The sequence below is a fragment of the Podarcis erhardii genome (assembly GCF_964252035.2).
Source record: "Podarcis erhardii genome assembly, chromosome: 9".
Classification (NCBI taxonomy): Eukaryota; Metazoa; Chordata; class Lepidosauria; order Squamata; family Lacertidae; genus Podarcis; species Podarcis erhardii.
Genome location: NC_138512.1, coordinates 38,877,046 through 38,903,042, shown reverse-complemented (window position 1 = coordinate 38,903,042; position 25,997 = coordinate 38,877,046). Strand labels below are relative to the sequence as shown.

Genomic DNA, 25,997 nt, shown 5'->3' with positions numbered 1-25,997 from the left:
AGTGGTTCAGCCAATAACGGAGGAGCTTCTCCTGTAGGATCAACCTTTTCCCTTGCATGCATTGCACACCTGGAAGTAAACTCAGCTCCACCAATGTTTGCTCTGCAAATCTATGGGCATATTTTAGCTTAGGAATGGGCAAATCTTATTTCTCTCCAAGTCTACATTCTCCCAAAGACTACATTTTCTCGGGGATAATCTGTCAGGGGCCACATACTGGCAATGTTGGTAGGGCCGGTTTTATTTTTCTAGGAAAAGAGGTGCTGGAACTCAGAATGAGCTGTTGCTTTAAACTCCTCTCTTTTTCTCTGATAATGGCAATGGTGCTCACCTGAGAGGTGCCAGAACTGAGTTCCAGTGCCAAAATCCAACTATTCTAGACAACAACCATACAAGAAATAAACAAATTAACCAAGCAAGTATTAGAAATCACCCCAGAATTGACCTTACTAAACATCTTCCCAGACAATAATGCCCACTTACACCACAAAGAACTCATAACCCACCTACTTTCAGGGGCCAGAAGCATCATAGCCCGACACTGGAGAGACCTGTCAGGCGTAAGCATGGACCAATGGTACCAAATAGTATGGGAAACAGCCTTACTAGAAAAATTAACCAATAAACTGAAATTGACACAGGGACAAATAGAAGAAGACAATTTCACCCCGGTATGGCTCCCCTTTATCACATACACAGCCCAACAAGACAACGACAAAAACCCACCAACAACATACAAATCAATATGGCTAACCTGATCCAAAACACCCACCCACCCCACTCACACATGAAAACCAAGATCACCACAGCCAACCGCAAATGAACAACCACACCCTAGACCAACCCCAACCTCTCTCACCACCAAAGGAACACAAGTGAACAACAAAGAACCTACACAAACAACGCTGACACCAAACCCTACATATAGTAAGTAAAATAGTAACACCGTCGCCCGACTCCCACCTATCTTTCCCACCTCTTTCCCCCTTTTCTTCCCAATGTCTCAACAAATGAAGCTGATTTGTAAAAATGTTACATGGGGGGCGGGGAGAGAGACATTGCAAACACTTTTGTAAAACAAGAAAATCTTTAATTAAAACAAACTGAGTTCCAGTGAGTTCCAGCTGAAAAAAAGCCCTGGGTAGGGCCAAATGTGGGTGGGGCTGAAGCCAAAGATGGGTGAGGCCACCCTCTTTATATCACCACTTATTCCTTTCTCTTTCTGACATTCCCTTTCCCCCCTCCTCTACTGCTGCCACTTCTCTCTCCTCTGCCCATTTTCCCCTCCTTGGCACATGAAATTAGGGCAAGGGCTTCACCAGCTTAGGCCACAATTTGCCCATCTGTAACACAGGTGGTTGGTTGTGTGCTCCAGCAAAATAAGAGCTGTACCATTCCTCCATCACACTAAAGTAGAAGTGGGTTTTGTTGTTTTTGCTTTATGTCCATTGGAAAGGACATAGACTTAGGGGCAAGCCAGTGGACAATATTATAACTGTGATTCCTCTTACACTTCTCCGGCCACAGTTCCCTACTTGATTTTCTGGGAAGAAAACTCAGTGGCACTTGCTGCTTTATTTTTCCCTAGTGGGTATCTCTCACCAATAGGAGGTGGCCTTTCTTCATTGGCCTTTGCCAGGTGCCTGATTCAGTAGACAACCCCACACCTGGCCAATATTTTTTCATCTGAGAAACACACCACAGAAGAAGGCAAAGCCTCTGGTAAGCTTTAGCAAGGCAAGAGAGAATTTGTGCTTTAAAATGAATGGAATGAAACATCCAGTGTATGGAATTTCACTGCAGCTCTGAATAACATGGCAACACTTTAGGAGCTTGATAGTGGGTTGTAATATACTCTGGAACCCAGTTTCCAATTTTGCACCTTCCTTCTCTTCAGTAAAGTTTTTCACAAGTAGGCAGAAGCTCAGTAATTATGTTCTGCTACTAATTTTAAGTTATGTGTTTGGCTATGGATGTCTCTCACCTCAATCTGAAGCTACAAGCTCACAATATTTATTCATTTATACTTAAAGGTGATATATCACTATTACAATTCCCCAGTACACGATATGATATTAAACTACAGTAACCAAATAATAAAACAGACAAAAATACAATAAACTTCCATTATAGACAGATGGGGGCCTCTTTCCAATTGCCTGCAGGTTAAACCTAATGTATATTAATCTAGTCTGGTGCCCCATAGCAAGATGAACAAATAGTGGCGTGCACCTGTGGGTCTGTATTCATATGACCATTGTGGCACCTTTCCTGAATGTACAAAATGTCACAGCTAAACGTGGGCGTGTATGCAATGGGCACATGTAATCAAATGTGTAAGAATGTGTGCTGAAGAGATCAATATTCGCACTGGCTTTCCTTTGAAGCTCATGAAACTCCAGAAAGCTGTTTCTGGGAAAGAGAATGTAGCTGAACCCCGTTCCTACTTTTTGACCCGGTTTCCCCACCTTTCAGAGCAAGAACTTGGTCTCAGTGGAATAGTGAAAAATTCAGACAGACCAGCTCTAGCTGGTGGGCTTTGATCTCCTTTCGCTTCTTTTTAAGACGGCATTCTCCTGCCCGCCAACGCGTCTGATTTTTTTTTAAGCGATTAGCATGCAGAAAGCGAGCGAGCAGCTCCTCCTCCGACCAAGATGCTCCTTGAACCGTCCGATTTGGGGAAGCGGGGGAGGGGAAAGCAAGCAGCTCTGGAAAGCCGGCCGTTTCTAAGTTACGCTTTGCCACAACCCACACCATTCTGCTTCTCTGGATCGGAAGCCTGATCGCTCTCAATAGGTGGGGAGGGCGGGGGTGGCAGAAACCGCGATTGTCCGGTGAAACGAGAGAGAACGAGAGAGACTGGGGGGGGGAGGGGGAGGGAGGGAGAGAGGGAGAGGGAGAGGGAGAGGGAGAGGGAGAGAGAGAGAGAGAGAGAGAGAGAGAGAGAGAGAGCTCTTCGCTGCCGCCGTAGGGGGCGCGGAAGGGGCTGCTTTGGACCGAAGCCTAGCTGTCCCCGGCTGTCTTCCGCGGCGCTGTCCGTGGTGCTGAAAAGGACCATCCTCTTGGCGAGCCCAGCCGCCCCCAGCAGCAGCAGCAGCAGCGGCGGCGGTGCTGAGCTCGCGCGCGCGTCCAGGCCTACGCGGGGAGGGGGCGTACGGAGAGGGGGGGCACAAGGAGGCTCTCTCTCCGGCGGCGCACGCGCACGCCGCCTCTTCCCTTCGCTCGCCTTGCCTGGCTGTGCGCGAGTGTGCGGTGTGTGCGCGCGTGTGAGTGTGTGAGTGCGTGTGTGTGAGGGCGAGAGAGGCAGAGCTGGGCGAATGCGTGTGCTCGCCGGCGAAGGAGCTGGATGTACCGAGGCGACGGCAGCGCAAGAGCAGCGTTGAAAACGGCTTCCCAGGCGCCTCTTTCCTTCCCCGGGCTGGCCTCGGGAGCACTGCAGCAGCGGGCCAAGGCTGCTTCTCTATCCACCCCCTTCCTCCTCTTTCTCTTCCTCCTCCTCTTGTTCTTCTCCCGCTGAGGGCTCATTTCCAGCTCGGGTCCTTCATCTGCTCCCCAAGATGCAGAGGATCTAATTTGCTGAACGACAAACGGGCAAGGGAGGAGAAGGCAGCGGCGGCTGCAGCAAAGGAATATTCTGTGGCTTTGTGGATGCTCTACTTTTCATGGCAATGCAAAAGATCCGGCAGATTGCTCTCTTCCTGGCTCCTTTGGTTTGGGGACTCATCTGGGGGGTCTACTCCAACGGCATACAAATAGGTGAGTGGCCCCGACAGAGAGGATCCCATATATATATATATATATATATATATATATATATATATAGTTAGATGAGATTCTGGCACACGGTCACCACTCAGGTCCAATTGCTGTATTCATGGCATGCACCCTTAAATCCAGCCTTTTCTTGCTGGAGTGGATGCTTGCCAAAAAAAAGGAAAAGTGCCTTCATTTTAGATCAACTCCTGTGCCCCCCCCCCCATTCTTAAATCCAAAGGTTACCCATCTTCTCGAATCCCATCCCACTAGAAGCAACTCCTTTCCACAAGCCAGTTCATGGCTTAAAACTAAACACTTCACTGATGACATTCGGGAAGGTGCAATCCACATCCCATCGAAATCAGGATGGGGAAGCCAAAACCTCCCACCTTTCATTGCTCTGAATAGATCTGGATTGCACCCTTCATGTGAGGAAGGCAACACACCATGTGCTTTCCAGATATTGCCCCCCTTCCCCTGCCAAGCTCAGTTTGGGTATCCGGACCCTGAAGGGGAGGGAGGGAGATGGCTGAGATTTTAGGATATAGATCATCCCTAAGGTCAGTGAAACTGGCAATCTGAGGCAAGTCCCATGGCAAATAAACGAAGGTCTCTTTCTCTTTGTGAGTCTGGCAGCGCTACTGCCGAGCCTGCAGCACTGATGTCCTCTCTGTGTGTCTCTCTTGTTCTGTCTTTATGTGTGTTTGTCATCCTACAGGGGGGCTCTTCCCCAGGGGAGCTGATCAGGAATACAGTGCATTTCGGGTAGGGATGGTTCAATTTTCCACTTCAGAGTTCCGACTGTCGCCCCACATCGATAATCTGGAGGTGGCCAACAGCTTCGCTGTCACCAACGCTTGTGAGTCATGAATGTTCAGTTCATTCAAATCCTCCCCTCCCCTCCCCAGAAACCCTTTGCTCCTGTGTTGGTGGAGTTAGGGCAGCAGGTGCTCTTGTGCATTAAGCAAGTGTGTGTTTGAGTGGGGTGGGAATCATGACTTTGGCATTCAGCTGCTCCAGAGAGGCTGGGAGGGCTTGTGGGGCAGGGCGTGAGGGGATTAAACTATGGAGAATGCACCCACCCATCCAGCTAAATTTCCCTCTGGAAGATGGTTGCACCATTGCCTGCTCAGGGTGGTCCTGCTCTTCTCCTGTCCTGCCACTTGACCCCCTTCAGACCAGATCGTACCATCTGCTTTGCATTTTGGCTAGAGACTTCCAAGGATCTCTCTCTTGTGCTTTCAATGTATTACATAAGGTTGGCTGCAGTCATGACTGTTTGTGGTGTAGGCAGGACCCCACCCTGCTCCATAATGGAAGCCCCCATGGGCCCTGCCTATGTGGGGTGTGCTCTTATTTACCTCTGCATGCATTGTGACTGAATGTCATGTCAACCCTTTCTGCATGGGTATTTGCTTTGTGAAGGCGGGTCTTTCTTCCCTGAAGAAATGCTTTAGAGATGCAGGGAGAGAATGTGGGGACAAGAGCTTGCAGGACAGCGGCATTTGGGGCTTTCTTCCTGCCTTTTCCTGCAGATTCAGGGGCACCGGCTGCTTAATCCTGTCCACTGCTAGACACAGTGTATATTTTCACCTTCCCACAGCAGAGTATACTGGGAAGATGAATATTCAGCACACCATCTTTCCATAATAGGGGAAAAGACATTTGGCACCAGGTTCCTCTGCTTACTCTTCTAAAAGGAGTGTCCAGAAGCAGCCTGTTGTCTCACTGGGCAGAGTTGCTACACATATGCAGGAGGAGAGGGAGTGGGCAAATTGGGAGGGGTGGCAAGATAGCATCCTTGTGCGTGGTTGCACATGGCACAGGACCATTTATCCCAAGCCTGTTCACTGCCTTGTGAAGGCTGCCTCAGTAATTCACAAGTCCACATTCTGGCATATGCCTTATGCTTAAAGAGAGAGAGAGAGAGATTCTTGAGGGATGTTTCAACCCCCAAGGCCTCTTTTGGTGTAGGAAAGGGTGCATAGCAAGAGGATGAGTGGGGAAGCAGCAAAAAAGCTGCAAGTGGATTGTTGATTCTGAACAGCAATAGCTGCAAGAGGCACCGATCAGCCATTTTCCTTTTTGCAATTCTCCATATTAGAATTACTCTGCCCTGTCCCTTTCTCAATAAATCACAGCACTCTCAGGAACATTTCCTTGATTTGGGGGGAGGAAAGCAACTGAAGAGTGAGCACAGAATGAATCCTGCATTTGGGGTAGAAATGGCTCTTGCCTGTGTGATAAGCCTGCTACAGGGAACATTGCTTTTCTGGAACAGCAGTCTCCTATGACATAGATTCAGATGAATTTTTAGTATATACAGTATGCACATGTGACCATCCTTCCATCTCTCACTTGGCATCATCTTGATATTTCTCTTTTGTAAGGCTCAGAGGGTTTTCTAGAAGGCTTCAGTAATAGGCACTCTGTAGCTATTGCAAGGGTCAAGTAGCAAAAATAATACCACAATAAAATCAAATCTGAAAATGCTCTGTTTTTCATGAAGTTCCTCAGCTGGAATGTACATCTCCTTAGGGGATATATTTGATGGAACAAAGAACAGTTGTCCAAAATGACAAGCTATGAAATTATTTCATTTTTGTTTAAATCATCCAGGTAATGGGAGGGTTCCTTGATTAGATTTTTGTTCAGTTCAGTAGAGTCTCCTATGATGCTACCCCTTTGCTATACTGGTGGTAAAAACAGTAACTGAATGGGGCTTAGTTAACATTAAGGTCTGAATTGTTGCTCCCATGCAATGCAATGTAACTGCAAGAGAAATGTAATTCTGTCAGTTTGCGCTCGTATTGAATTAAGAACAAACAGATACCTCACAACACACGACTGTAAGAATAAAGGTACAATATCTTAAAAATTGAAAGCTGAGCAGGGGAGGAGAAGACTGAATGAAGTGATAGCCTGAGCAGAAAAATCGCTGCCAGCTAAGATGATTAGAATTGCAATTTGTCATACTGTCTTTAAAGGAATGTGTTCCATTCTGTCCCCAGTTGATACAGGCATTTTCTAAGAGGGCGATGCCAAGGGTTTTAAAGCCAAGAACTTGAAGAAGGGGGAGAACAAGAACAGGGATGTGCCCACATGACCCCAAAGCACGCCCCACACATTCAAAAGATTAGAGAGTCGATTGCCAGATGCAGCTTCCTGCAATGAAAATGAACATTCCTAAAGGAGAGCTGTGTTATAGCAGGGGCAACCATTGCTCCTGTGGCATCGTAGAAATGAACTATTCTGTTGTGGCATAAGCTTTTGCAAGCAACATCCCTTTTCACCCTATTCATTAACTTTCACCTGATGAAGAAGGCTGCTGCCTTGGAAAGCTTATGGAAGAGTCAAATGGGTAGTTTTTAAGGGCTCTTGGTTGATCATGTAGAAAGAGACTTCAAGAGGACAGCTGCACAGATGGAACAGGGAACAGGTTTGGCAACTGACATTTTGCTTCATTTTGCCTGATCAACAATGGTTACATGCAAGGCTGTTTAACATCTCTTATTGATCTTGGGAGAAGCCTATTGATTCTGCTAACTGCTGTTAACTGTAGCGTCCAAGGCTGGCTTCAGAACCCGTGTTCTGAAGCATAACGCTTGAGCACGTGGACATGATTCAAAGGAGAGAAGACTTTGGAATGCATGTAGAGTGAATTTTCCTCACTCCCATATTTCTCTTGTTAAAGATGAGGCCTTTCAAGGCAGACGAAGGGATTTCTAGGAAGGAATTACCACTCCTGTCTTTTTTCCTAGAAATAGAGCACTGCTATTGAGATCTGAATAATCCATGTCACTCAGATAATAAGGGGACATTGGTCTGCAATATTAGGAAATAGAAAGCTAGTACAAACCACTTGTCTTTTTTAAAAAGAAATCTTTAAGAAAACAGAGAAAGGATATGTTATGGGGGGAAAGCACAGCTGTCACTTCATGTGATGGTTTTTAAAAGGGGTGGGGAACCAGTGATTCTCCAGAAGTGGTTGGACTCCAGCTCCCATCAGGTCCACTCAGCATCAACAATGGTCATGGGTAGAATCATGGAACTGTAGCGTTGGAAGTACCACGAGGCTTATCTAGTCCAACCCCCTGCAATGCAGGAATCTTTTGCCCAACGTGGGGCTCAAACTCATGACCTTGAGATTAAGAGTCTCGTGCTCTACCGACTGAGCTATCCCAGCTGCTAGCAACAACACCTGGAAGCCCCACCTTTGTTTTAAAATCTGAATTTGGTGGACAGTTTAGAGAAAAGGCACTTGTAAATATAGTCAAGCATGTTTTATAAAATGACCCATTGGCCTAATTCAGTAATCTGTTATTTTTTTTTATATATATTTTTGCAGCACCATCAATGTACATGATGCTTTAGCCAGGTCCCTTCCCCAATGGGCTCCCAGTCTGAAGTTTGACAACAAGGAAAACAGAGGGCAAAGAGGAAAGGGAGGTGGAGAAATATTAGACTAATAATTAAATCAGTGTGGTCAATGGAGGTACAAATACGTAGGCTTCATTGCAGTTGCCACTGGATGTTCAGTTTAGGAAAGAACCTCAAACGAAAGATGTTTTCGAGGAAGGAAGTAAAAAGGTTTGACAGCCATTTAAGTATTCTGGGATAAGAGACAGCAAGGGAATAAGTCGTCGACAGTGGTAATGTTTGAGGTCATGGGCAGAGATATATTGGGAAAGATGGATGGGGAGACAGTTTGGGAAAAGGTTATGGAGCCCTTTAAAGGTTAGGCATTTGTGATGGCATTGGGAAGGGATTGGAAGTCAGTGTCGGAATCCGAGATGTGGTGCAGCAGTCATGATGCAAATACAGAGCCTTTAAGACATTCCTTCTTTACTTCAGTGGAGGAACCACCCTCACACACCAAAGGGAGGAGGTACACTGACTTGCAATGCAGTACACTATATTTTTCACGAAACTGAATTTTTAAAAATCCCTCAGCACCGTTGATTAGATTGTGAGATCATTTATTAATGGGAAAGCTTTCCCTGTTATATTTCATCTTGACATTCTTGGTTTAGATTCTGCATTTTCAGAATACTGTTTTTGTATTTATATGTTCACCAACCAAATGCTGCTTGGCCTACAATCTACAAACTGATTACTCTAGCCTGGGTCAGTTCTAGAGCAGCAGGTTCCTGATTTGCTCCTTGGCCTACAAGTGGTTTCCTCACCTGCTCCTGGAACATTTCGGTGGCAATTGACTGATAACTAATCTGGATATTCTAAATTATATAATATAACATAACATAACATAACATAACATAACATAACATAACATAACATAACATAACATAACATAACATAACATAATAATATATAAATGCCAGTGCCATGTTATATTTTGAGCAGGAAAACTTGGGGTTGAAATTTACTACATTTTAATATTAATAACCTGATGTTAATATCAAATTTAGTATGTCTGGTAGTGATACCTAACTGAAGACCTGTTCACAGTTTATGGAACTGTCATGTTAACCCTCAGATACTAGCTATCCCTGCTACAAACACACATGTTATAAATTTTGTTGGAATGAGTAATTGAGTATTTGTCCATGAGTTGGTGATTTCCTTCAGTCTTTCTGAAAGCCAGTTGGCTAACTTGGGATTTGGAGCAAGTCCTGTTGAATTCAACTAGAATTCAAGTAGAATTACATAGTTAAAGAGATGCTATCAGCAAAAAAATGCTGGTGTATTCTTCCCAGAAACAGGTGAAATCATTGGTTCTGATATTTATCTCAATATCTTAACCAGAGCTTTTACAGTAGCACCCTAGGACTAGGAGGGGCCTGCAGGTAACAACGACTAACAGACACTTTAGGACTAGTGCTACTTTTTGACTGGAATAAAAGCAGATCAGAGGATAGAATTCCAACCATGTGCTGCAGCAGATCAGGTGCAGGGAGCTCTCCAAATGTTACTGAATTACAATTCCCATCAGCCCCTGGAAGTGTGGCCAATGGCAAGGGATGATGGGAGTTGCAGTTCAGCAATATCTGGAGGGTCAAATGTTCCTCATGCCTATAGTAGATAATTAAGTGCTCTTACTTAAAATGGTTCCAGATTATTTCTTGGTTAGTACTAGCAGTAACAAACAACCAAATATGTAAATAGGAACCAGTCTAAAATTACAGTCAAAGCTTTCCTAAAACTGACTTCCTCCTGAAAAGGCATTCTCTTAGGTCTAGTTCACAAATGTATGCCTCTTGATGACTCTAGACTTGATTATGCACCCTTCTAATCGTATGAACTGAGGCTACTGAACAGCAAGGCATCTGCGATGACACCTGGTGGCATGTACGCATGCAAGTCATTACTTGATGGCACAGTCCTCATAAACATGGACAAGGAAACCACCCTTGAGTCTCTGGTGAAAAGTATTCCAAGATAGCGTCAAATGAATAGGTTGTGCTAATGATATTTCTTCAAAGCCAGACTTCAGTTAAGACTGCAATTCTAAGCATGCTTACTAGGAAGCAGGTCCCACTGAACAAAGTGGGACTTACTTTTCAATAATCACATTTAGGGTTGGACTACAAGACTTGTAATAGGATCTTGGGCCTTTTCCTGGTCATTTTCTCATCCATTGAAATCTTTTCCTCATGTTTGAGGACAGAGCTTTATTAGCAGGTGGTTGCCTCAGCTAGCTTTTATAAAAGAGCCTACAGGAAATTGTGTGCGTTGCCCATCAACAAAACAGAATATATAAAAGTAGATAAAACTACTTAAAATGCTTCCGAATTTTGTTTATGATTAAGAACAAAGTTTTAAAAGGAGAAGTCAAAGATCTCATGAAAAGATAGACTCTGAGGAAAGTAGATTTGGCACCATGAAGATATTATGGGACTTGGGCAGCTGGAAAGCCTTAGAGAGGCTGCTTAGAGTTAGTACGTGACAATGTTTGGTAACTGACATGCAGTGATACTTAGGTATATCACTGTATGTGACACCTACAAGCTGGCTTGAGTTCGTATTTAATGTTTATGTCTTCCCAATTATCTCCATGTCCTATGCAAACATCCATGCTTACAAGTGCCATTACTAAATCTTGCCCCCCAAAAGATAATAATAATATAATAGTAGTAATTTATTATTTATACTCCGCCCATCTGGCTGGGTTTCCCCAGCCACTCTGGACAGCTTCCAACAAAATATTAGAAATACAATAAAACATCAGACATTAAAAACCTCCTAAACAGGGCTGCCTTCAGATGTCTTCTAAAAGTCAGATAGTTGTTTATTTCCTGGGCTCCACTACTGAGAAGGCCCTCTGCCTGGCTCCGCTTTTCACGGCCAGAAGGGCCTCAGCACTGGACCTCAGGGCTGAACAATGGAGGTGGAGATGCTCCTTCAGGTATACTGGGCCGAGGCCATTTAGGGCTTTAAAGGTCAGCACCAACACTTTGAATTGTGCTTGGAAACATACTGTCTAAAATTATCTAAGATGAAAGTAGTAATATCCTATTTAGGGATAGAAATAATGTACTTGGCAAAGGCTTCATATTAAGACAGTGCTACCTTTTTACAAGGCACCTGTGCAATTTAGACACATCAGTTCTATACATACTGTCCTGACAACAATTCCCATCGAGCTCAGATGGACTTTGGACTTGCTTCCATCGGAAGAGCCCATTCACAAGACTGCAGGTAAATGAGGCGTCCAGCAGATGGCAGAGTGCTCCTAGTGATAGGAAGGTAGCTCTAATTTAGTCACTTGGTCTTTTCTCTATCAGCAAGTGAGAGCTAGGACGTGACAGTACAAACCTGTAGGCAAAAATGTTTGCTTACTGTACATTGTATGCGTGGAATACACACGCTCAGGCATGTGTTGAGAGATTATGTATTAGCAATGTGCTTTAAAGTGGGATTAAGGAATCGGCATGAAAAATGTAAGAACAATAATGAGAATCATTGTATGTAGGGGTCAGTAAATAATAAGCCACAGGCCTTGTGCTCTCCATGTTCTCTTTGCCCTGATACCTGCCCTTTATGAACTTTTTGCATCTGTTCACAAAGCAATAGGGGAAAATCACCCAGAAGAGCAAAGTTTTGCAGTGGGGAGAACTGGTTCATGAAATGTGCACATACCATTTCTGGTTAGCTCAGCTGCCTAACTATGTTTGGTAGTTAACATGCAAATCATAGGAGCAAACTCTTAGGGCCATGGGGGCTTCGGCCCCCACAATAAAATATTTGAGGGAGCCAGGCCGCCACAAAGTTGATGGCCATTCCCATTCAAGTCGGGGGGTGCACTGCGTCATATGATCGATTATGCAGGGCGGGGCTTACCTGGGCCCCCATAATATTTTATTCAAGTTGGCACCCCTGATGCAAAGTGATCGAGGTATTTACTGTATGCAGTATTGACTATATTGAGTTGGTCTTTTATGACTGCCTAAACAATTAGGTGGGACGCGGGTGGCGCTGTGGGTTAAACCACAGAGCCTAGGACTATCAGAAGGTCGGCGGTTCGAATCCCTGCGATGGGGTGAGCTTCCATTGCTCGGTCCCTGCTCCTGCCAACCTAGCAGTTCGAAAGCACGTCAAAGTGCAAGTAGATAAATAGGTACAGCTTCGGTGGGAAGGTAAACGACATTTCCGTGTGCTGCTCTGGTTCGCCAGAAGTGGCTTAGTCATGCTGGCAACATGACCCGGAAGCTGTACGTTGGCTCCTTCGGCCAATAAAGCGAGATGAGCACCACAACCCCAGAGTCGGCCACGACTGGACCTAATGATCAGGGGTCCCTTTACCTTTACTAAACAATTAGGTAAAGGTAAAGGGACCCCTGACTGTTAAGTCCAGTCGCGGATGACTCTGAGGTTGTGGCACTCATTTTGCTCTATAGGTCAGCGTTTGTCCTCAAACAGCTTCTAGGTCATGTGGCCAGCATGAGTAAGCCACTTCTGGCGAACCAGAACAACACACGGAAACACCGTTTACCTTTCCACCAGAGCGGTACCTATTTATTTGATGTGCTTCCGAACTGCTAGGTTGGCAGGAGCAGGGACCGAGCAATAGGAGCTCACTCAGTTGTGGGGATTTGAACCGCTGACCTTCTGATCAGCAAGCCTTAGGTTCTGTGGTTTAGACCACAGCGCCACCCGCGGCCCTACCTAAACAATTAAGAGTTGCCCAAAGCATTAAACCACACTTTAAAAAGATATATATGTGAGCAGAAACTTTTCCTTATTAAAAAGTCAGGGTTTAGCTTACCACTGACGAAATGGGCAAGGATTGATGGAAGAATTTGCACACTGATGCATGGCATAAACCAATAGCTACACGGTTTTCTTGAACTGGATTGTTCACTACAATAAAATGAGGCTTTTCTTCCTTGCTTCTCAAATATGAGCAAGCAAACCACCTCCTGTGCATTCCACACTGGGCCAAAAGATTCCTGCATCACAGGGGGTTGGACTAGATGATGCCCGTGGTCCCTTTCAACTCTACAACGCTACATTTCTATGATTCCTTGTGTGGCATAGACCTGTAGTGGTTCACTACTACATTTGGCCTCACCACTAAGCTTGCAACCTCAGGCTATCACTTTTTGTAACTCTTTCACAGCTGTTCCCCTCACAGCTGTCTCATTCTGCTCCTCTCCCTCCAGAGTTTTCCTTTTCTCCCACTTTCAATTAGTATTCGGCTCCCGTGTCTTTGCTGGGACAGAGGTCCCTCTCCCTCTTTGCTCCTTATCTCTCCTTTGCTGCTGTGTGCTTGCCAACCACTCTTTCCTCCCTGTCTTCCTCTCTGCGCATTTTTGCTGCTGCTATCACTCTCTCCCACACCCACCTGCCATCTTGCAGTGTGTCACTTCTGGCCCCTTGCAGTCATATAAATGAAAAAGAAAATATCTCTCCCCCTCTTTAGATTTTTTTTTCTATAGGCAAAGTAATGCAGATTTGATTGATGAAGTAATCGACTTAATCATGACTAACAAACTATGGCTGCATTCGCACGGCAGCTTATTTTATTTCCCCCAATGTTTCCCTGACTGTTATAATTTCCACGTTATAATTTGATCTTTCACGGGACAGAAAAGCCACTTGTGGAACTGTATTGGAACACAGCAGAAGTTTAGCATGCATTTCTTTGTTATTTGCTTCCAGAAAAAAACCTGCTTGCAAATAATGAGCCTTAAACTTGTATTAAATAGAAATGAGCACAATACTTGCACTGTATTCCACTGTATTTCTGGAAGTGGCTTTTACGCTCTGTGAAGGCTCAAATATGATGCAGAAATTAACAGGAAAGAGCAATAATTTGCTGTGTGAATGCAGCCCATGGCTGCAATGCTAATCCCATTTATAAGGGGGTAAGTCCCATTTTATTCAATGGGGGTCACTTCTGAGTAGACATGATAAGGATTGTGCTGTTAACATTTCTTTAGCTGAGTTACAGCCCTTATTATAATTAATAATTTCTGGAGCATAGGGTGATATCCAATGTTTCATAGCACACCCACTGAAATCCATGGATGTAAGTGACTTAAATTCGAAGAATCTATTCTATCAGAAGTAGGATATTGTCCACAATTTCTTATATTCTACCAAGAACAAAATGTCCATTGAATGTGCATTGCATTTTCCTGATATTCCATAAAATCCCAAACGGCATACCAGTTATTGCATGGAGATACATATTTTTTCCAGAGTGTGCATATCATTCCTTTCCTTTGTGAAGGATTTCCCTACAGTGTGCAATAACATTGTTATAAAAGTAAATTGTTATTTTTACTATGGTAGTTTCAGTGTGGAGGTGATATATGTGAGATCCTACAAGTCAGAATGTGTTAGTGTGAGAAAAGGTTGAGCATTACAACTTTAAATCAAAGCTTACAGCTCTGAAGGGATCTTTGCATTGTGACATTCTGACTAAGGGAACACTGATTCATTCATTCCAGAGCCATTGGATACATTCTAGCACGAATCCCATTCACATTTATGGGAGATGCTCAGAAGCACCTATGTTATCATGAGAGGTGGGCAGGAGAGTTCATTCATTCGAAGTCTGTGAGTTGAATCCAGGTTGGGTTAATAATCCTTTAAGTTCCAATTGGAAGCAATGCGCTTAAAAGTGAGTTGTGACCAACTTCTCCTGCTGATTTCAGTGAGATTATAGCTGCAAACCAATACACGCTTCATCTTGTTCAACTCAGAAGAGTTAGAAGTATAGGACTGCACTGTTAAGCACAGCTAAATTAGGTACTAATCCTGTGCACAGTTTCCTGGGAGTAGGCTCCATTGAACACAGCTGGACAGAGAAAACATATATAGGCTTAAGAGTACAGGTCTGGCTCCAACCCAACAGCTGGGTAAGGTCAAGGAGAAAGGAAATCATTGCTATTCTAGAATACAAGGCAGCAGACTGTATTGTTAAGATTCAGTAGTAGCAGTTCAAATATTTTCAGACAAAATATGAATGGCTTCTTTGAAAAATGGCTAAAAAGTAAATGTTTATTGGCAGCAGTAAATACCGAACGTTTCTTAACTTTTTTCAATAAAAATATATATGAAGCCATGGAGGGGAATTATTGACTGATGTATGCAGACTGATTTATTTAGAAAAGGGATTTATTTAAAACCCTTGAATCCTACCTTTCCAAAGCTCAAGGCTGCTTACCTAAAGCATATTACAGCATCATTTATTTAAGCAATCTCTGTTTCCTTTTGTGCTGCTTTTCAGCTGGGCAGCTGGGGAAAAAAATCAGTGGAACCAAACGGGTCTTTCTTTCTTTCTTTCTATTTCACTCCACTCTCCAGCCCAAAAGGCTCCCAAAGTGGCCTACGATGATAAATAAAAAGGAAGTTGTGCCAGTACTTCTGCATAACAGCATTGTCAATATGCCAATGGAAGCATTTCTTCTACTGTAAATAGCAGATGTGGAGGGCCCCAATTCATATCAGGACCATGGAAGGGTTAAGGGATAAAATATCTCCTCCTCAGCTATGATCCCAATCCAGCTTGCCATTCCACACTGGCTATTTATTTTTATTTTTTATTTAATCAGCATTAAACATGTGAGCAACATCAGATCTAGCCTAGTCCTTATTCAGCCACCCCTTTAGCTACTAAAATTCACTGGGCATTGTCCCCAGATTGTGAGCGTCCAGATATTTTCTCTATGCAACATATTGCCTTTCTCCAGCCCATTGCCACCTTTTAGCCTTCAAAATCCTTTTCCTATGCAACCTGTTGGCTTGGCAAGCTCACATGTGATGGTGAGTATTTGAGTAATGGAGGATGGGGATGCTGCAGTGATCTGGCCACATACTGAAGATGAGATCCTGGTTTTGAACAGCAATTTGCTTGCTGTGATTAACTCCCCAAGGGTTTGAGTACTGGATAAACAGGGTCTTCATGCAAGACTGAAAGCCAGTCATAATTGAAACAAGAGACCATATACTGGCAAGAACAGTATTATCATCACTGGTCATGAGCCAATAGCTTTGATGCACATGAGGAGCCCCAGGGGTGCTTTATTATTGTTGTCTGTGATCAGGGCAGTATCTGGCACCAAATCATGACCCGCACGGGCAAACACCATTTGCTTCCAATGCTCAAATGTACTCGGTGAATAGCTAGACACTGTGCATTTTTAGCCTCATTTTTTCAGCTGTCTCTAATACCTCTTTGACATTTTGTGTGGTATTGAAGACAGTTAATTAGATACAAGTGACTTATCTTCCAGGAAGAAAAGTTGTGGGTGTTTCCCAACCCCTATTTAAAGGCACCATCAATTGCATACCTTTGATTTAGTTTAAAACTGGGACCATGGAAACATATTTAATTACTGGGTAAATTCTGCCATTACACTAACCTTGCAAGTCAGGTGTAATTAAAAAATAAATTCTGCACCACATGAAATAATGCTGATTGCTTATACTACTTATAAAGATGTGTTGGTTTAAATCCATTAAGATTTGTCATACCCATCACATACCAAATTGGGGACACCCCCACCATGCCCTGTCTGCCCAGACCGCTTCAGCCTACTGTGCCTCCCCTTGTCCTCAGCCTAACCTTCGCTGGCTTATTGCTGCTGCCACCATGAAGCCAAGATCTCCTCTGCCAGGCCCACCGTGGCTTCTGCCATACTTCCAGAAGCCAGTGCCATGCTTCCGGAAGTGCATTTCCAGAAGTGCAGCCCAGCTTCCTGAAGTACATCAGAGACCACAGTGGGCCTCAGTGGAGGCCTCACAGTGGCGGTGGCAGCGGCAGCAGATGAAGTGGGACATCCAGGATTGGCTTTTGTCAATCTGAAATGTCTCACTCAGTGCCAGATGATTGGCAGATATGCCAGCAGAGTTGATGGGGGAGGTAGGAACCCCAGTTCTGGATCAGCTTTTCATTTGCTGTGTCATTTGCTGTGGTGGGCAGAACAGCACTGTAATGTTCTTTTCAATAAAGCAATGTTTCAACAGCAGCCATTCACATCTATGGACAAAGAGATGCACCTGGGGGTGGAATATCTGGGTGGGGCTACTTCTGCCTCTTACTCTAGTGACTGAAGAAAAGCTCAAGTTTTAGTCTTTCTGGGTTAAATGTATTGATTTAGTACCATAGAACTAAATAGGATTCAGTGTGAACTAAGTTACTCTGAGCTGCATTGTCCTTCCCTTCCCTTCCTTTCCTGAATCCTATTCTTGGTGTGATCCTGGAGGGTAATAGACTGTTGGGTTCCAAGTTTATTTGGTGCTTTTTTAAGATTAAAGTTGAGGTTTAAAATGTTCAGGGATAAACTCTGCATTTTCGGGAAATCGATGTCAGTGATTTGACTTATTTCAACTTTATTTCATGAAAAAAGGTAAAGGTACCCCTGACCATTAGGTCCAGTCACGGATGACTCTGGGGTTGCGCGCTCATTTCACTCTATAGGCCGAGGGAGCCGGTGTTTGTCCGCAGACAGCTTCTGGGTCATGTGGCCAGCATGACTAAGCCACTTCTGGCGAACCAGAGCAGTACACGGAAACGCCGTTTACCTTCCTGCTGGAGTGGTACCTATTTATCTACTTGCACTTTGACGTGCTTTTGAACTGCTAGGTGGGGAGGAGCTGGGACCGAACAATGGGAGCTCACCCCATCGTGGGGATTTGAACCGCCAACCTTCTGATCAGCAAGCCCTAGGCTCTGTGATTTAATTTATTCCAACTTTATTTCATGTACTTTCATTTAAATCACAGTAATCAAATTTGTGGGTGTGTCTTGCCTATATAACCCAATTGTGTGGTCCGGGGATGCACCCTGATGAACAGATGATGAGATTCATATGCAACAGAACCCAGAACTGCACAAGCTGGTTGTGTGTTACTCAGGAGAGCTGCCAAGCCCTTCATATTTTACTTGGAATTCCACATGGTCATGAGATGGAAATCTGTACCAAGCACTCATTAGAGTGACATGCCTGGGGCCCTCTGAAATGGATCTGGAATCTTATAATTTTAGAGCTGGAAGAAAACTTTGAGGTTACTTCATCCTGCTCAATGCAGGAATCTACAGTAGAACTTTCACCTGAATCTGGTAACTGGCACAGAATCCATGGAACTCCCTGCTTTCTCAGCAGTCACCTGCTAATAAAACATATTTCAGTATAGACTATGCTGTCCTCATTGCTTAGCACCTGCCTCTAAGGGTCTGTTCACATTCTGTCCCATCATAACTGCTGATATACTGTGATGCCTTATTCCTTAAAGGTCCCATGGTTGCTGCATCTTTAAATTTCATGGAAGCGATATGGTGATGGCCAGTTTTTATTACATTACAACCTTTCATACCTGATCCAATTTCAATTACATAATGCTACATTTGGTTTAATAGGACATTGCGTTTCCCCTACTATTGTAAGTCAAGGATGCTTGGTCAGCAATGCTAGCCCACATTTCTATTTATAGATATTTCATACTGTACCCAGGTGCTTACTGAATGATTTTTTTAATGGTAGGGGGAAAGGATCCTACCCCCAAATAAATTAATTACTCAAGTTTATGACATGTGAAAATATTTTACTGCAACATTGTAAAACCCGATTATGTCAGTATGGTGTTATTTTCTACTGATGCTCTGCAGTTTGCTGAATGGTGTTTTAAAGGTCTACATCCATTTCAGATGAAAATTTTCTCTTATAGCTTTGAACTGGCTTTCCCCCTCTATTGATTGTCTCAGTTAAACATTGCATATGAAGAAACCTTGTTATTCCATTAGGAAACTGGAATAAATCAGTTATTTATTCCAATGTAATTTTCATTTACTTACGTGAAATCAGTCCAAGTGATCTTACATGTAGCTGTGTCTCATTCTTATAATCATGGCCCTAGTGAAAAATGACCTGCAGGACCATTAGACGATATTGACAAGTTGGAACATGTGCAGAGGAGAACAACCAAGATGATCAAGGGTCTAGAAACCAAGCCTTATGAGGAATGGTTGAAGGAGTTGGGTATGTTTAGCCTGGAAAAGAGGAGGCTGAGAGGAGATATGATAGCCACCCTCAAATATCTAAAGGGCTGTCACATGGAAGATGAAGGAAGCTTGTTTTCTCCTGTTCCAGAGGGTAGGAGAGGTGGTTTCAAGTTGAAAGAAAGATGATTCCAACTAAATATCAGGAATAATTTCCTGATGGTAAGAGCTATTCAACAGTGGAATGGACTCCCTCAGGAGGTTGTAGATTCTCCTTCCTTGGAAGTTTTAAAGCAGAGGTTGGATGGCCATTTGTCATGGATGCTTTAGTTGAGATTCCTGAATTGCAGAGGGTTGTACTAGATGACCCTTGGTGTCCAAGTCTTCAGTTCTATGATTTTATGAAATGCTGTTGATTCCACACTATTAGTGCATTTTCTGTAATGCTTAAACTATTTGCAGTTCTGACATCTTAGTTGCAAATGTGCTTCTTAACATTTCTTGATTTGGATTAGTACGGCTGTGGTTTATTTAAATCATGCAGTATTCAGAAAGGCTGGTGTCAGGAAGCTTTGCATAGCTCGGCTAGTATTTTTAAAGGAAATAACAGACTGAAATTCCAATCTATGTGATAAGAGAGATGGGGAGGAATATAAAGTCAGGGGGTTTTTTTTCCCTCTTCAAAATTAGCTCCTAAATACTCCTAATTTAAGTGTTTCCAGGGTTATTCTTATCTTTGCTTTGCAGATTTCTATCCCTTAACTTTTCCTCCCCACAAGTGTGAGCCTTTGGCAGACGCAGAGATGTCCATTTCCATGAGAGATGCTTGAAAGAGATTATCCTTGGCTATGCTAATTCTCTTACAGCAATCTGTGGTTCCAAGTTATTTTATTGCCACTCAATTAGCATTTGCATGTATTTCTCCTGAACTCTACAGAAACGGCTCATATGAGAGCAGGTTTCTTTCAGAACAATGGTTAGTGTAATCAAGAAAATGGCTTCTTTGCTGTCAAGCAAGAATCTGATGCCCGAGAGCTTAGAGATTTGTATAGATTGATTTCTATCAGACAATTCATTACCAGCAGAGTTACTGCTGATTTAACTAGCTCATGAGTGGTATGAGTAATATCCTTCAAACAGTACTTCAATTTGCTCTGGTTGTGTCAAATCACTTCCTGAAGTGTACGGTGCTTGTAGGCCTTCTGATAGCTTTGCTCTTTCAAAACCACGAGCCCTGGGCTTACCCCTGTTCTGAAAACTGAAGCTTCCATCTAGATTGCATCCAAGACACCCATTTCACTGTACAATAGTATTTGATTGCTAAGAATACATTCAATTTTTTTGTCCCTATCAACAGAATATTGGATAGGCTGTCTTAAACTGCGTGGACATTTCATTCATTTATCTGTTTCAGGTGTGGAGATCCCCTGGGCAGGGGATCCACTGGCCAGGGGATCCAAGTTGGCCTCTGAGGCCATTTTCCACAAGCCATATCCAACTGCCCATTAGGTGATGCCAAAGGAGCAGGATTTAACACCCCATCTTATCAGCTGATGTGCTGCAGGGGGTTAAATCTTTCTCAGTTTGGCAGAATCTAGAAACTTGTGAAACGAGCTTCTAGGGGGACTTGTTTTACACTTGTTTTTGTTAAGCAGCCTGAGTGCTCATATAGTGTTGTTTCAAAGCTGAAAGCTAATTGAAAAACAGTTTGCATTTTGGCACGAGGACCAGCTGTTTTTTGCCTCAGCTGGGTAAATGTGATACTTTGCATTTGGCCCCATCAGACAACATCAGCATAGATATCCAACAACTATCCTAAGGAGAATTCCTTGCATGCCAGCCAAGAAGGGCACTAGGATCTGTCTAACTGAACTGGGAAAGAGTCTAGATCAATATGAACGTTCTTTCACTGTGTGTTGTTAAAGAGGAATGGATGTTATGCATCGCAAAGGAAGGTCAAACAAAAACCTGGGATTATTATTTTTTTATTACAGTGTGTGGGAGAGAAAACATTAACCCTGAGATCCTTTAAAATGCACAGCTGGGCAATATACTGTACTTTGATTAGGGCCATGTGTCACCTTCATGTGTGCCTCCCTGGGAGAACATTCCGTAAGTGGTGCACAATCACTGAAAATACCTGTTCTCATGCTGCCAGACATCCCATGGAAGTGGCACGTGAAGAAGGCCCTCAAATGATTATTGCTTGTTAAAATTATTTCACTTTAATTTTGTCCATTTATCCTAATTAACAATGAGAATTTAAGGAGAAATCCAAGGTATCTCCATGAATGTTCATTCTCCATGCATTGATAACAGGAGATTAAATTTCAGCAATAGCATAGGTGCTGGCTCCTTGGGGCCGAAGCACTTTTGACCCCCGATTATTTTTTCTAGGGGGCTGGGCCCCCTCAATGTTCAGAAGACCTTCTGCTCTGCCCACTGGCTACTTGTAATGCCAGGATATCGTGCAACGTCAGGACGTCGTATCGGACCCCCTCAATCATCCCGAGAAGCTGGTGCCTCTGAGTGCTAACATTCCTTATTGCCACTCTGTATCCTGGCTTATATCCAGATTGTTTTCTAGATGAGGTGCTGAATTTGGCATTATGCTTGCCTCCAGAAGATGCTAAGGCTGTAATCATATGCTTGGGAGTAAGTTCCGTTTGACTTATGCATAGACATGTACAGAATTATGACACAAGAGTGGAATAAAATATAATAGATAATCTGGAAAATGCAGTCCACGTGTATAATTCTGCTCAGTTCCCCCATAATGTCTAATGAAACTCCATGAGTGCTGGGACGTTATGCTGTGAACACCCCAATCTACATCACTGGCTGTCATTGACAATGATGAAGAAACTCATGAGTGTAATGACATGTCACATGTTTCAGTAGACATTATGGAGAAGAGGCAGCAAACTAGACATGTGCATACATTGGGCAGCAGCCCTGTGACATCAGAAATGGCAGGTTTAACCCTGGGAAATATATATCAAAGCTTAAAATATTTTTATCCCCCTCCCTTCAAAGTTTGTGTGGAATTTGACTTTGGAACACAAGATCAACACAAGAATCTCATTGATGAATGAGACACCATGTTCCTGTCAAACAAAGCAATACTATGTTGAATGTTTTCTTAGAGATCCCAACCAGAACAAAATAAAACCCTGCATTTAGATATTGTACATCCATCAAGTTAAAATGCATAAGGCCTAGAGTTGCCAGATTTACTTAGAGATGGGTTCATTTCAGAAACCTGGCCCCCAAATATTAGTGGCATGTGAACTCAGCTTGCCCTAGTTTCCACTCATTTTTGTTATTGTTGTGATTCCTTAAAATAAAACCTTGTGTGCTTGCAAAAAAGAAAAGAATGGATGAAGTGACTGGCCTCAGTTTGCCTATCCAGATAAAAATCCAGACCCTGCTCTCAGGAATAGCGCCTGTAGTAGGGTAGAGCCATGGAGCCACTCTCCTAAGAGCTGTATTGTTGTAGCTTCCTTGGATGGCGTGGGTTGAGTCAGCAACAAGATTGGACTGTGAGGTCACATTGGCAGGTGTGCCCAATTGGCTCTGCTATTGTTCTTGTGCATCCCCAGCCACACACCATACAGGTAAGTAGCCACACCACTGTCAAGAGAGTGGTTCTGTGGCACTGTCCTACCACGATGACTGCCCTTGCCCACATCACCACTCCCTTTTCAGTTTTCTCTTGTAAATTACCTGTCATTTTGATGGGGTGACAGCCTCTGCCTCCCTCTTCCAAGCACTTAAAACTTTGCTCAGGCAGAACCCCGGGAGTAAGCAGCATTTGGAAACTGAGATCTTGAGGGCTGCCAACTCCATAGTATGAGCTCAGGGATGTCAGAGAACTGCATTTACCAGAGCTTCTTGTGGTTTTGAGCGTCGTGATGGAGGCAGGCATTCAGTGACCTTGTTGCTCTCTGGTAAGTTTACAGGAAGGAAAGGAGGCAGGGCTAGCTAGCAGGCTGACAGAGGTGAAGGTGGGGAGCATGAACCCTTAATAAGAGGTAAATTCAGTCCACGCACAAAAGGCCAGGGTGCAACTTGAATGAAGCTTTTTAAACTGGACCTCGCCCTTCAAGCTCCCCTGACTTAAGCTTCATTCCCACCACTCCTACCATCTGTCTGTCATTCAACAGGAACTGACAAAATATTGTTTGATGCTTCAAAATGCACAGCGTGCCTTTTGATAAGCAAAGGAGCTATGGAGGATTCATTGTGGCATGTAGCACTGGGCAAAATCAAATTGCTGAGAGTTTATATAAGTTTATCCCTTTGGCCGTTCTGCTGATTACACATTGCCCTTCAGCAGTCTCTTGCTATTACTCTCTGCGGAGTATAATTGCAATTCCCTTTTGCCCTTGACCGAGTGACCAAGGCATTGCCCTCCTGTGCCTTCTGTGCCTTATGAAATGCGTAAGGTGGTTTCCTCTTTCTCCAGGGCAGGCAACAGCAGCTGTAATTGTGCTAGCAGGTAGCGTATATGAAAGAGGATGAAGATTAATAAGAACAGCTGGCTTGGCCCCCACAAAATGATAATAAAGCATGTTGGGCATGATCCAGCTAATGCTAAGCACTTTTGAGTTCCGTTCTGAGTACAGAGGGGGAGACATTCATGGATGATTTCATCTCTTCCACCGAAATCCATTTACAGATAGGTAGCCGTGTTGGTCTGCCATAGTCAAAACAAAACAAATTCCTTCCAGTAGCACCTTAAAGACCAACTAAGTCAGTTCTTGGTATGAGCTTTCGTGTGCATGCACACTTCTTCAGATACCAGATTTGGTATCTGAAGAAGTGTGCATGCACACGAAAGCTCATACCAAGAACTGACTTAGTTGGTCTTTAAGGTGCTACTGGAAGGAATTTGTTTTGTTTTGACCGAAATCCATGTAATTTAAAACTGCTTATCCATGGCTGGCACAGGCTCATTATGAGTAGGGTGTCAATGTAGGGGAAGAATAATTGGTGTTTTTAGAAGGCACCTGCATTTATTTATTTATAAATATATAAAAAATTGAATAGCACTGTCAAAAATTATTTAAAAGGATCATATGGCAAATGTATAAAAAGTGTGATAAGCTGAACTGAGGTTAAGCAAAAACTGCCAACAGAATAATAATAAGAAGTTGACTGATTTTAGGGTGCGTTTCTATACTGACATATAGAAAACTCCACTGAACTCGGTGGGATTGAGTTCTGAGTAGACATGTTAACGGTAACACCTTTTAACTGTTTCATCATTTCAAGTCAAGGCTATTCTTTTATTTCTATTTTAATATTTATGTATTTATCTAATTTAATTTCTATACTGCCCTTCATCTGAGGACCACAGGGTGGTTTACAATATAAAAATGCGAAAATATATAACATAGTAACAAACAAAGCAATAGCCCACATTATCTTCTTTATTTTCTGTTTCAGAAAAACAAGACAAACCAAATGGCTTAAAAATGAACAAGTGTGATCATTACTCATACAGCTGGCCCCGTCAGATGGGCTGGCTATAGCTATGCTCTAGTGCAAGTTTACTCAGAAATAAGTTGTATTTAGCTTGATGAGACTTACTCCCATGTAAACATGCTGCGGATTGCAATCCATTGTGCATGGTGAAAATTAACTTCTGAATAAATAGGCATTGTGCTCTTAATTGATTAATCTCCTAAGCAAACTGATTAAAGCTTACAATCTGAATTTTTACAGTAAATACAGGAGGCCAAAAGCTCGTTACCTAGCAATACAAAATAGGTGACTATCTCTTTACATGGGCTAAGTGTTTTTCTCAGGCAGTAGATGGAAGCCATTTATTGTTAGCAAATGAAATAAAAGGCTGTAGCCCTTGAGGTGTTTGTGTGTTGGCCCCCAGTGAGTGACAGACCTGCTCGAAAAAGAATGTCTGTATTGGGAAAAGAACAAATCTCCCACCTGCTGTTATTCACTTGGCTAATTTAAATTCCCAGAGGAGCCAGACATCCTAGTTACTGACAACTTTGGGGAAAGATGACACCTTTTTAAAATAATAATAATAATAATAATTGTATGATTCACCTTTGAAAGAGGTTTCCTTTTAACTTGGTTGTAATTATAGCCTAATAGGAAATAATACATGTCAAGCTTCCCACTTCAAAGGAAGTTATTTAAGGGATCTGTATCAAAGCGAAGCTGCTTCTTCAAGATATATTCATCTGAGGTTGTCAAATTTTAGAATAAGGAGCATTCCTAGGCAAGAAGTAACTGTACGAGCCTCCTCAAGCACAATGAAGGAGAGTTCACAGGTGCAGATTTGCTGCACAATGAAAGCAACATCAAGTTGAGGTATTTAAGCAGGGACTAGATGGCCATCTTATTGTGCGTGCTGGAGATGTGGCCACTAGGGTCCCTTCCAACTTCATAATAATATGAGGTTAAAACTAGGGATGGGGAAGAAATTCAATTTTGTTTGTATTCTATTGAGAAACTAATTAATTCACACTTCTCAAACCAATACGAGAACTGAAGTACAGGTATTCTTCAAAATTCACCATCATCCAAATTTTGCATTGCAATTCTCCAGCCATCCAAACAATATGTACAAAGATGCATAATTTTGTGGGAAATGTGCACAGAAAGGCATAAACAAGTGAAATTGCATACAAACCGTGCATTATATCCGAGTACTATTTGCAAAAAATGTATATATTACTTGAAAACTATGTACAAAGCTGCATTAAGATGCTGACAAATTTTCATGAAGATTTGTTATAAAAAATTAATAATAATCAGAAATTGGTATGGAACTGTGGAGAACTGAAGTTAACACTGAAAA

At 43.0% G+C, this 25,997-nt stretch overlaps 1 protein-coding gene across 6 annotated transcripts in view; it reads left to right on the top strand.

Moving 5' to 3' along the window:
• Positions 1-3,161: 3,161 nt before the first annotated feature.
• The window catches only part of GRIA2 (glutamate ionotropic receptor AMPA type subunit 2), a 74,571-nt gene continuing 51,735 nt past the window's right edge, over positions 3,162-25,997 (top strand). For 3 of the 6 annotated variants that reach the window (XR_014159878.1, XM_081875271.1, XM_081875274.1), the window contains exons 1-2: positions 3,162-3,756; positions 4,475-4,615. Coding sequence is in view for 5 of the 6 variants with exons in the window: in XM_081875271.1 (XP_081731397.1) it covers positions 3,663-3,756; positions 4,475-4,615 (235 nt within the window). In the remaining variant the exon portion in view is untranslated. The remainder of the gene's footprint in view (positions 3,757-4,474; positions 4,616-25,997) is intronic. The other 3 variants (XM_081875270.1, XM_081875272.1, XM_081875273.1) reach the window with 1 other exon arrangement.